Source organism: Somniosus microcephalus, chromosome 28 (assembly GCF_052327205.1).
Source record: "Somniosus microcephalus isolate GS21.2 chromosome 28, FLI_Smic_1.0, whole genome shotgun sequence".
Taxonomy (NCBI): Eukaryota; Metazoa; Chordata; class Chondrichthyes; order Squaliformes; family Somniosidae; genus Somniosus; species Somniosus microcephalus.
Genome location: NC_141014.1, coordinates 16,939,101 through 16,951,906, shown reverse-complemented (window position 1 = coordinate 16,951,906; position 12,806 = coordinate 16,939,101). Strand labels below are relative to the sequence as shown.

At 48.5% G+C, this 12,806-nt stretch overlaps 1 protein-coding gene across 3 annotated transcripts in view; it reads right to left on the bottom strand.

The window, feature by feature from the left end:
* zc3h7bb (zinc finger CCCH-type containing 7Bb) overlaps positions 1 to 12,806 on the bottom strand; it is an 82,590-nt gene that overhangs the window by 30,366 nt on the left and 39,418 nt on the right. For 2 of the 3 annotated variants that reach the window (XM_085969527.1, XM_085969528.1), the window contains exons 9-12: positions 11,525 to 11,784; positions 7,513 to 7,783; positions 4,975 to 5,030; positions 2,355 to 2,514 (exon numbers count right to left, since the gene is read on the bottom strand). In XM_085969527.1, the coding sequence (XP_085825653.1) occupies positions 2,355 to 2,514; positions 4,975 to 5,030; positions 7,513 to 7,783; positions 11,525 to 11,784 (747 nt within the window). The remainder of the gene's footprint in view (positions 1 to 2,354; positions 2,515 to 4,974; positions 5,031 to 7,512; positions 7,784 to 11,524; positions 11,785 to 12,806) is intronic. The other variant, XM_085969529.1, reaches the window with a different exon arrangement.

Below are 12,806 nucleotides of genomic sequence, written 5' to 3'. Positions count from 1 at the left end.
TTTCAGTGACTCATGTACAAGGACACCCAGGTCCCTTTGAGCATCTGCATTCCCCAATCTTTCACCATTTAGGAAATACTCTGCCTTTCTGTTTTTTCTACCAAAGTGGATAACTTCACATTTATCCACATTATATTCCATCTGCCATGTTCTCGCCCACTCACTGAGCCTGTCGAGATCCCCTTGAAGCCTCTTCACATCCTCTTCACAACTGACACTGCCACCTAGCTTTGTGCCATCAGCAAATTTGGAAATGCTACATTTAGTCCCCTCATCCAAATCATTGATATAGATTGTGAATAGCTGGGGCCCAAGCACCGATCCTTGCGGTACCCCACTAGTCACAGCCTGCCATCCTGAAAAAGACCAGTTTATCCCTACTCTTTGTTTTCTGTCTGTTAACCAATTCTCAATCCATGCTAGTTTATTACCCCCAATTCCATGTGCCCTAATTTTGTTCACCAATAGGACCATATCGAAGGCCTTCTGAAAATCCAAATACACCACATCTACCGGTTCCCCTTTGTCTACTCCACTAGTTACATCCTCAAAGAACTCCAATAGGTTTGTCAAACAGGATTTCCCTTTCATAAATCCATGTTGACTCTGCCCAATCTTACTATTAGTTTCTAAGCACCCAGTTATTGCATCCTTTATAATAGATTCCAGCATTTTCCCAACTACTGATGTGAGGCTAACAGGTCTGTAGTTCCCCGTATTCTCTCTCCCTCCTTTCTTAAATAGCGGGGTTACATTTGCTATCCTCCAATCTGCAGGAACCGTTCCAGAATCTATAGAATTTTGGAAGATGACAACCAATGCGTCCACTATCCCAATGACCATCTCTTTCAAAACCCTAGGATGTAGGTCATCCGGTCCTTGGGATTTGTCGACTTTTAGCCCCATTAATTTTGCTAGTACTGTTTTTTTTTACTAATAATAATTTCTTTAAGTTCCTCATTCTCGCCACACCTGATTCCTGGGACTAGGGACAGGGTCACTGGCAAGGCTTGGAAGCTAAGCAGAGCCAGGCCTGGTTAGTACCTGGAGGGGTGACCATCAGGGAAGACCAGGTGCAGAAGGTCACGGAAGGAGCCCCGAGGAGGGGCGGTTGGTGAGAAGGTCACGGAAGGAGCCCCGGGAGGGGCGGCTGGTGAGCAGGCCCGGGCGTTGGGCTGAAGATTGTCGGACAGGAGGAATGGTGGAAATGGAATGGCGGCGCGCACAGACGCAGCGGCTTTGCTTCTCCCAGGACGGTGCTATTTACGTTTAATGTTATTTGTACTGGACTCATGGGAGCTTGCAAGATCACATTTCGTTGTTCATGTACTTGTGCATTGTACAATGACAATAAAGTTGAATTATTATTATTCAAGGCAACGCCAACCAACCCTCCTTCCATTCTGAGGAAGTTTCCCAGCCTCCAACTTCTCAAGTGGCAAAACCAATTATCAAAGACGTGCCACGTGGAGAACTTCAATGAAACCCACACCTCATCACTCTGTGGCACAGCAAGTTGGACTTCCTTCTTCTTCTACGATAACGTCTCCCCTCATTCCCTACCCCAAGGAAAAGGTTAGCTGCCCGTTAGATGCACTGCTACCAAAGACTCGATGGTCCGGTCAAGCACGCGTCCACATAGACCTCTTAAGTTTTCCTGCCGTAACTGGGGCTTTGCTTGCAGCCCGAGTAGTGACAGACACTCAACCCGGCCAGAGAAACGAGACCTTTTCATAGCTGCTTAGCCGACCCTGCTGACAGGAGGCCCACCCTAGCAGACAACCCTTGCGGGTGAGCACACGAGGCCGGAGGACGGCGCGTGGCCTTGAGCGGGGAAGCCGGGAGGAGTGGCAGCTGAAATAACAACAGAAAACGCTGGAAAAAAACTCAGCAGGCCAAGCAGCATCCGTGGGGAGAGAAACAAGAGTTAACGTTTCAGGTCGAAGACCCTTCGTCAGGACTGAGAAAAAAAAGCAGGAAATGAAACAGATTAAAAGGCAAGTTTGGGGGAGGGGATGAAAGAACAAAAGGGAAGGTCTGGGAGGGGTGAAGAGACATTAAGAGATATTCAAGGCGAGACGAGATGGTAATAGGACAGGTAAAGAGACAAAGGATGGCGCTAGATGAAGTGTGAAATGCGCTGGCAGAGTGAGAGACAGCTGCCATGTGGGAGAGAGAAAAGAAAGGAAAAGGCACAAACCAAAGGTGTGGATAAAAAATATATAAAAGTATAATAGGGGCCGAGGTTATGATCTGAAATTGTTGAACTCGATATTGAGTCCAGCATCCGCAGTATTTTGCTATGGTAGGAGCGGCAGCGGTTTGGATTGCTGGCGGCAGTGTCCCCCCTTTACCTGTTTTAGTGAAGCAGGCGGAGCAGGCCTGGCGCAGGTCGTGGGAGTCACCGAGCGGGTTCTTCGTCAGTGACGACAGGAACGATCCTCCGCTTCCAAGCACTAATCCCAGGAGCGTCGCGGGGCTGCCTGACGCGGACATGCTGTTCGCTTGCTTACCCTGCCGCACAAAGGAGGAGGAGGAGGAGGCGGTCAAGGAAAGAACAAAGTTCTGCATCGCCTTACTTGCTGGATAAACGCACTGAATTACAAAGACAATCCCTCATCAACTATCTACCATCCTGTCTTCAGGGTGTTGTCTCCGTGTTGTCTACAGTTCCCTGGGCCCCTGCTGTCCTCCAGGGGCTCACACAACATCCACTACGCACATATGTGAGCTTTGACAATGAGTGTCAGCAGACTATTCGACTGTGGGAAGCATCGCAGCCGATTCTGATCCTGTCACCTGACAGCAGCAGAAGTGTGCTTTCCACTAATGCTCGCCGGATCGTGATCAGGAGTGGAACTCTTGGCTTATTTGTACCACTGTAACACAAGGCCAGATATCGCACCTCCAACTGCAGTCCCAGCTAACTGCACAGATCGGGAATCTAACCGTGGATCCTCTGGTCTGGTTGGCGTAGCAAGACAGTACTTGACTAACTCAACCATTGCACGAGCCGTTCACTCCCATTATATAGAGGTTCTGAATCCCATTGCACAGTTCCTTAATAAATTATTGCATGTTTATCAAGATTTTGCATTACTTCCCCAGTGTTCAATCAGACACGGTCAACCTAAATGATTTGGCAACACTCAATTGTTGTTGATTGCATGTCAGATAAATCCGACCTTTCAAAAAAGTGCTGTCCATTCAATTTAACCTGTGCTCTTTGGATTCTTAGTCTAGGTCTCTGGATTATTAGCCCAGTAACATAACCACTATGCTACCTGCATACACACTTCAAACATATAACAGTTCTAATGCTAGTTGAACTACCTCTCCAGGTGCTGCGATAACAAGGTACGCCAGATTGTCAATGCCAGCACAGTCTGCAGCGTCTGCAGAGTTCCCAATCTTCGCTGCGTCACTGCAGAAAGGAGCTGAGCGGAGCACCGCAGGCGTCAGCCGTGGCTCAGTGGGTAGCACTCTGGCCTCTGAGTCAGAAGTTTGTAAGTTCAAGTCCCCGCTCCAGCACAAAATCTAGGCTGCAGTCCCAGTGCAGTACTGAGGGAGCCTCCGCTGCACTGTCGGAGGTGCTGCCTTTCGGATGACACGTTAAACCGTCTGCCCTCTCAGGTGGACGTAAAAGATCCCACGGCACTATTTCGAAGGAGTGCAGGGGAGTTTCTCCCCGGTGTCCTGGCCAATATTTATCCCTCAACACCACTAAACCAGGTTAAGTTTTTTTTATTCATTCACGGGATGTGGGCGTCGCTGGCAAGGCCAGCATTTATTGCCCGTCCCTAATTGCCCTCGAGAAGGTGGTGGTGAACCACCTTATACAACCGAGTGGCTTGCTGGGCCCTTTCAGAGGGCAGTTAAGATTCAAACACACTGCTGTGGGTCTGGAGTCACATATAGGCCAGACCGGGTAAGGACGGCAGATTTCCTTCCCTAAAGGACATTAGTGAACCAGATGGGTTTTTACGACAATCCGATAGTTTCATGGTGATTGACGTAAGAAAACTACTGGGCACTTGGTCTAAGCGTTAAACAAAGCTTTAATCAACTGTTTTTCAACATGGAGATCTAGTTGTGTCCTTCACTAGTTCCTGTTAAAGAATGTCCTGAGCAAGCTGGGCCCGTGCCCGAGTATTTATACTCTCCCTGGACAGCGCCACCAGCAGGCCGCCCAGTATTATTTCATAAGTCATGTCCACATGGATGACAAGATTCATGTCAGTGATTATCACATTGCTGTCTGTGGGACCTTGACTTCCCCAATTAAGATATTGTCTCAATGGCTTAGTGGGTAGATGCACAGCCTGGTGTGGCACTGAGCCATAGAGACCAGGAACTTCCCAGGCTTAATCCCCAATCTTTTCTGAGTTAGCTGGGGCAGCTGTAGGGGCAATACAATTGGTCTCAGTAACCTGGGCTAGGGAGAGGTGGGGGGGAACAAATAAAGGCAGCCATTGTTCCTGCTCCTAGGAACAGGAGGAGGCCATTCAGCCCCTCGAGCCGGTTCCGCCATTCAATTAGAACATGGCTGATCTGTATCTGAAATCCACCTTCCCGCCTTGGTTCCGTAACCCTCAACACCCTTGCCTAACAAAAGTTGACCCATCTCAGTTTTGACATTTTCAACTGACCTCCTAGCCTCAACAACTCCCGATCACTATCCGGTGCCTCTGGCTGGAAAGCAGACTGAATGGACGTCGGATGGGGACAGGACTGAGCTTGGCCGTGAACGCTGGCCCTCACCGTCAAAGCCCAGGCATGGCACGTGTCCACCTGGACCAAGGTGGCAGGAGGACTGGATCCCAGCATGGCTTAGAGCCTTCAGGCAAAGGAAGGGGAGGTGGACTGGTGGAGAACAATATGCAAAGCATGTGGAGAATAATTCAATAAAAGCACCAAGATTGACAGGACCAAACTATTGCAATAGGACAGGTGTAAGTGAAGGTTTAGACTCACCAATAGAAAGCTGCTTGATGTGCTCTGATTGCTGTTTGGTGTCATAGGTCTCGAAGCTAGTGAAGCATTAAAAAAATCATCTTTATCACTATTATTAATGCTACATCTTTTAAAAATTATAAACTTCTAGAAAAGTGATGAAACTCACTCCCTCTCCCTCCACCCATACCTCCCCCCCCTCAATTATTTAGATTTTTAATCACAGAAACAGGCCATGTCTGTGCCAGTGTTTATGCTCCACAGGAGTCTCCTCCCACCCCTCTTCCTCTAACCCTATCTGAATAACCTTCTATTCCTTTCTCCCTCATGTACTTATCCAGCTTCCCCTTAATTGCATCTACACTATTCGCTTCAACCACTCCCTGTGGCAGCGAGTTCCACATTCTCACCACTCTCTGAGTAAAGAAGTTTCTCCTGAATTCCTTACTGGATTTATTAGTGACTATCTTATATTTATGACCCCCAGTATTGGTCTCCCCACAAATGGAAACACATTTTCTATGTCTACCCTATCAAGATAAAGGGTCGGCCATTCAGGACTGAGATGAGGAGAAATTTCTTCACACAGAGGGTGGTGAATCTTTGGAATTCTCTACCCCAGAGGGCTGTGGAGGCTCAGTCATTGGGTGTATTCAAGACAGAAATCGATAGATTTCTGACTAGTAAGGGCATCAAGGGATATGGCGATAGGGCCGGTGAATGGAGTTGAGGCAGAAGATCAGCCATGATCTCAGTGAATGGCGGAGCAGGCTCGAGGGGCCGAATGGCCGACTCCTGCTCCTATTTCTTATGTTCTTAACCTGTTGGTAATTTTAAAAGACCTCTATCAGGCCATCCCTCAGCCTTCTCTTTTCTAGAGAAAAGCGCCCCAGCCTGTTCAGTCTTTCCTGATATTTAGAACCCCTCAGTTCTGGAATCAGTGCTGAAGACGCTGATCGCACATTGAGGCTGCGGTGGAATAGCTGGTGTGTCTGGCTTCACTCTTCTCCCACATCACGGACGATCCAGCGGCTGTACGGCAGAGCACCGGCGGGGTATGCTTTGGGCCTGCGGTTCCTCGCCTGGTGATTTTGCTGATCTCAACCCGGTCGCTGAAAAAAGCAACCACTTCGCCAGAGGGCGGCTGAAACCACGGCACTCACCGCCACCAGGCTGCTCCTACACAACTCTCAGCTACTGCACCAGCCCGGGCCTACCTGAAGGCTTCCGGCCTGTCCTCTCGGCCAGATGCAAGTGAGAATAAAAAAAATGCCTGAATATGCGGGCTGACAATTCCACTTGGGAACAGGAGGAGGCCATTCAGCCTCTCGAGCCTGTTCCACCAATCAATGAGACCATTTTTGATCTGTATCCTAACTCCATCCACCTGCCTTGGCTCCACATCCCTTAATACCCTTGGCTAGAAAAGATCACTCAATCTCAGATTTAAAATTATTATTCAGGCTAGCAGTTGCTGCTTTTTATGGGAGCATTCCACATTCCTACCACCATTTGTATGAAGAAGTATTTTCTAACATCTCTCCTGAATGGCCTGGCTCTGATTTTAAGGTTCTGTCCTCTTGTCCCAGACTCCCCCACCAGCAGAAATAGTTTCTCTCTATCTAGCCTATCAATTCCTTTCAAAATCTTAAAAACCACAGTCAGATCACCCCTTTACCTTCTATATTCCAGGGAATACAAGCCTAGTTTATGTAGTAACTCCTCATAATTTTAACCCTTGGAGCCCTGGTATCATTCTGGTGAACTCCTTCCTAAGGTTCGGTTCCTAAGAACTGTACGTAGTACAATTCACAAAGTCACTTACAGGAAACTTTGGTTTATCCGGAGGTTGTATGTCCGGAATACTCGATCTAACGGCAAAAATCAGGAGCCGTTTTCTGTAAGTTTTTTTAGATCTCGTTCTTTTTTTTCCCCCAGTCAGCCACTGCAAGGTCTGTAGCTATAGCAACAGCTTCAGCTACAGACGCTTGCAGCTGCAGCCGACTCTTTAGAAGCTGTTGCTAAGCAACAGTGTTTGTTGTCAGATATGGAGATGAAAACCTCCGTATGCTTCAACATTAACTTTGTATGTCCGGCAGTTTTGATAGATCGGCAACACGCCGGTCCCATCGGTGCCGGATATAACAAAGTTTCCTGTATATAGGTAGAAACATAGAAGATAGGAGCAGGAGTAGGCCATTCGGCCCCTCGAGCCTGCTCCGCCATTCAATGAGATCATGGCTGATCATCCAAATTCAGTACCCTGTCCCTGCTTTCTCCCCATATCCCTTGAGCCCTTTAGCTTTGAAATATATCTAACTCCTTCTTGAATATATTTAATGAATTGGCCTCAACTGTCTTCTGTGGTAGAGAATTCTACAGGTTCACCACTCTCTGGGTGAAGAAATTCCTGCTCATCTCAGTCCTAAATGGCTTACCCCTCATCCTTATCCTTAGAAGTTCTAAAGAAATTAACATCTTATGTTTTCCCCCCCCACAAAATCTGTGGGCGGTATGATTACACAGTTGCCAACGAGTCAAGTATGAGTACACCCTTACCAGGCTGAGATTCTGTCCCAGGGAGCAGGTCCAAGGAATCTAAACTATTCACAGTTGTGATGGGACCGATGCTGTCCAGGGTGTCCATCTTCTGCATGGGAAGCACGGAATAGGCCGACGGGAGCGACGCCTTTGGGCCAACGTTGCTCTTCAAGGCAGACGGAAGCACCGGGGGACCGGTGGGAAAGACGCTGAGCAGCCTCGACATGTCGTCGGGTAGGTTTGTCGGAATGGTCCCCGCCACCGATGCCTGTGAAACAGAGTGATGCGGCTACATCCCAAAAAATAAATAACGTTTCACAAACAGGGACCAACTACCCACAGCTTTCAACCAGTTTCCAGTGAACACAATGGGGTGGGGGGAAGGGGGCACTGACAGATGGGCATCCGTTTTATACAGGACAAGATTTTAAGAAGGAGATAGATATACTTCTAGATGCAAAAGGCGTCAAGGGGTATGGGGAGAGAACGGGAATATGGTATTGAGATAGAGGACCAGCCATGATCATTCTGAATGGCGGAGCAGGCTCGAAGGGCCGAATGGCCAACTCCTGCTCCTATTTTTCTGTTTCTAAGATTTTAACTGGCATTACCTCAAGTCAGGTGCTGTGTAAAATGGACAGCCGATCTGCTACCGACTATATCTCGTCCGGCGGTGAAAGGAAAACTTGACCACAATCTGCGCGAGGGTTTTAGCCTCGATAACAACATTCACTGCACTTCAAAGGAATTGATTTTATTTGAAACTACTGTCCGTAGGTATTCGTATATATTCTGCCCCCATATCAACCCCTCTCCTCACCAACCTCCACTGGGCCCTCACCCTCCAGCACATTGCCCTTGTACTAGTTTAAAAGCCCGACCCTACCCCTGCAAACTCTTCCATAAGAAATAGGAGCAGGAATAGGCCACTCGGCCCCTCGAGCCTGCTCCGCCATTCAATAAGATCATGGCTGATCTTGGGCTCAAAGCCACTTCCCTGCCCACTCTCCATTACCCTTCACTCCCTTATCTTATAAAAATCTGTCTATCTCCACCTTAAATGTATTTAATGACCCAGCCTCCACGGCTCTCTGGGGCAGAGAATTCCACAGATTTACGACCCTCTGAGAGAAGAAATTCCTCCTCATCTCAGTTCTAAAAGGGCGACCCTTTATTCTGAAACTGTGCCCCCAAGTTCTAGATTCCCCCACGAGGGGAAACATCCTCTCTGCATCTACCCTGTCGAGCCCCCTCAGTACCTTATAGGTTTCAATAAGATCACCTCTCATTCTTCTAAATTCCAATGAGTATAGGCCCAACCTGCTCAACCTTTCCTCATAAGTCAACCCCCTCAGCTCTGGAATTAACCGAGTGAATCGTCTCTGAACTGCCTCCAATGCAAGTATATCCTTCCTTAACTAAGCTGTACACCCCCGCTCAGCTCCTCTGCTCGAATCCAGCCTGCTGTCCACCCACCTCGCTCCACATTTCCAATTCAAATTCTTCTGTTTCGGTCACTCTCCCGAACGCTCCATTCCTCTGACTGTGGCTTCTTGAGTATCACCCAGCTTGCTTTGCAGTAGGCAGGTGTACCTTCAGCAACCCAGCCCCATTCTCTGGAGTACCCTCCCTAAACCCCCTCTACCCCCCCATCTCCTCCCTTCTTCAAACCCACCTCTTTGATCAAGCTTTTGGTCACCCTTCCTAACATCTCCTTCTTCGGCTTGGTGTCCACTTTTTCCTTATGCCTCCGAGAAGCATCTTTTCTATATTAAAGGCGCTATATAAATGCAAGTTGCGGTTGTTATAACATAAGAAATAGGAGCAGGAGTCGGCCATTCGAGCCTGCTCCGCCATTCAATGAGATCATGGCTGATCTTCTGCCTCAACTCCATTCACCGGCCCTATCGCCATATCCCTTGATGCCCTTACTAGTCAGAAATCTCTCGACTTCTGTTTTGAATATACAGGAAACTCTTTTTTATCCGGCACCGACGGGACCGGCGTGGTGCCGGTTTATCAAAAAGTCCGGATTACAGAGAGGTATAGTAAAAGGTACGAGAGCCCCATACACGGCCACAATCCAGGCGTCCCTGTTGCATGGCAACAGGTGCAGGAACCCCGGCCACAGACCAAGCGTCCCTGTTGCTTAGCAACAAGTGCAGGAACCCCGGTTACACGGCCACAGATCCAGGAACGGCCACTAATATGAAGTAAAACTTACCTGAACCTACTCCTGAATTTTGCCGGTTAACAGAGATTTCCGGTTATTTAGGTGCCGGTAAATCGAGAGAGTTTCCTGTACCCAATGACTGAGCCTCCACAGCCCTCTGGGGTAGAGAATTCCAAAGATTCACCACCCTCAGAGTGAAGAAATTTCTTCTCATCTCAGTCCTGAATGGCCTACCCTTTATCCTGAGGCTGTGGCCCCTGGTTCTAGACTCCCCAGCTAAGGGAAACATTCTCCCAGCATCCACCCTGTGTTATGTCTCCTTGAAGTCACTTAAGTCTTCTTCACAGTTAACCACACTAGCTATTTTTGTGATTTCTGCAAATTTTGACATTGTATCCCCATTCCCCCGTGCTATATAACACTGGCCACTAGCTAACGACATTGTTTACATCCCTAAAATCATCCATTAATCATATAAATGCAAGCTTTTCCTTCTAGGCATTAGAGCCCCATCACAAAATTAATCTCAGGGCTAACACTGACGGTATACAAAAACACTTAGTCATAGAGTCATAAATCTAAGACTTGAATTACGAAATAAAGCTGGACCTTTTCCACATCCTGTCACTCATCCATGGGGAATGTTGGGAGTTAAGAAAGGGGGAGAAATTGGGTGGAGCCGCAAACGGGGCGCCAAGCTCGCCTGGGCGCCAGATTTTGCACTGCGATCGGAGCAGCAGCAATCGCCGGAAATTCAGCTTGAGCGCCCCGAGAGGGACACGGGGTGAGGCTCGAGGCGCTCCGCGTCCCTCTTAGGGCGCTGAAACTGAATATCGCAGCGCAACGTGCCGCAGCGCCACACGCTGCGGCACTGCAGGCCTTCCTCCCATTCTTAAGGGGGAGGGGCCTGCACCAGCGCGATGAGCGATCGCGAGTGCCGGCAAAAGAGCCCGGCACTGCCGCAGAGGGAGAACAGGAGGCCGGGGAAAAAACGGCCGCCCCGCACCTCCACCTTAATTTGCGCCACTGCCGCCACGGGTAGGCCCTGTGAACCGGGTGCGATTAGCGAGCGGCGCTACAGAGGCGGTCGCTGCCAAATATCGCGATCGGGGCGGTAGCGGGGCGCTGCGCACACCGATGACGTCATCGGTGGCGGCGTAGCGCAACAGGCTAACGCCGCCATTAGCGCCCCAGCTAAATATCGCGGAAGGCGTGGCCAGTGGCGCTAAAGCCACTGAGTGCCCTCTTTAGGCGCTAACTGGTGGCGCAGCCCACCGAATTTCTCCCCCAAAGACTTGCATTTATATAGCGCCTTTCACGACCTCGGGATGTCCCAAAGCGCTTTACAGCCAATGAAGTACTTTTGAAGTGTAGTCACTGTTGTAATGTAGGAAACGCAGCAGCCAATTTGTGCACAGCAAGCTCCCGCAAACAGCAATGTGATAATGACCAGATAATGTTTTTAGTGATGTTGGTTGAGGGATGAATATTGGCCCCAGGACACCGGGGAGAACTCCCCTGCTCTTCTTTGAAATAGTGGCCATGGGATCTTTTACATCCACCTGAGAGAGCAGACGGGGCCTCGGTTTAATGTCTCATCCGAAAGACGGCACCTCCGACTGTGCAGCGCTCCCTCAGCACTGCGCTGGAGTGTCAGCCTGGATTTTTGTGCTCAAGTCTCTGGAGTGGGACTTGAACCCACAACCTTCTGACTCAGAGGCGAGAGAGTGCTACCCACTGAGCCACGGCAGTCAGGCGTGGGATTCCTGGCCTATTTTTCCCTTCCTACCCCATAGGCATGGTCCCACACCCAGCCACTGGAAATTACATCCGTTTTTATCTGCACCTGCCTCTTACCATTGGAAAAACATTCGCCTCCCCTATAGAATCCAACAATGTGTCCAGATCTTCGCCGATAATCTCTTCGTCTGGATATTCCTCTGTAGTTTCAGGCACTGACAGAGACACCCCATCACCAACAGGAGGCTTCATCAGAGTAGGATCTGTCTGCGATTGTTGGATGCTGACAGAAACTGAGGCAACGGGGACCGGAGCGTCACTGGCCGGAGGAGGAATGGTGGCTGGAGCAGGGCTATATGGAAGATCCAAAGGCGAAGCTGCATTGTAGAAGCAATGACACAACAATGACCAAAGGCGATATCACAAACGTAATCATTACATATAACTAGTAAATTGCTTGTGGCGTTGTCCGTTGATTAATGTAAGGTTTTTCTTTTATATTATACACACACACAAGATTAGGACAGAGACTTCAGATACTCACTCCACAGAGCCATCTAGTGGCCAGAGTCTGCAATTAGACTGTGAGAGTTGACATAGCAAAATTGAATGGGACATGTTGGCATAGCAATTTACAATAAAAATAAAGACTTGCATTTATATCGCGCTTTTCACGACCACCAGATGTCCCAAAGTGCTTTACAGCCAATGAAGTACTTTTTGAAGTGCAGTCACTGTTGTAATGTAGGAAACGAAGCAGCCAATTTGTGCACAGCAAGCTCCCACAAACAGCAATGTGATAATGACCAGATAATGTTTTTAGTGATGTTGATTGAGGGATAAATATTGGCCAGGACACCGGGGAGAACTCCCCTGCTCTTCTTGAAATAGCGCCATGGGATCTTTTACATCCACCTGAGAGAGCAGACGGGACCTCGGTTTAAAGTCTCATCTGAAAGACGGCACCTCCGACAGTGCTGCACTCCCTCAGTGCTGCACTGGGAGTGTCAGCCTGGAATTTGTGCTCAAGTCTTTGGGGTGGGACTTGAACCCACGACCTCCTGCCTCAGAGCCGAGGGTGCTACCCACTGAGCTACAGCTGACACAATGGCAAATAGTGACTGTAAAACGTGACCAAAAAGCTTGCCAACAAGAAATAGGGTTTGTGGACAGAGGTGAGTATCCTACTCAAGATCTCTAATAATATACTAGTTGATCTCCTGGAGAGTACATTGTTTGCTAAGGATAGGACGGTGATATTGTATAATGGGAAAAGTGTAACGTTGGAGCCAAATAGTAATAATAATAAACTGAATATAGATGATTACAAATTGGGATAAAAATGTATATTAGAAGGTTTTTATATACTTGTAGAAGTTTGGGGAAAAATTATAGTCAA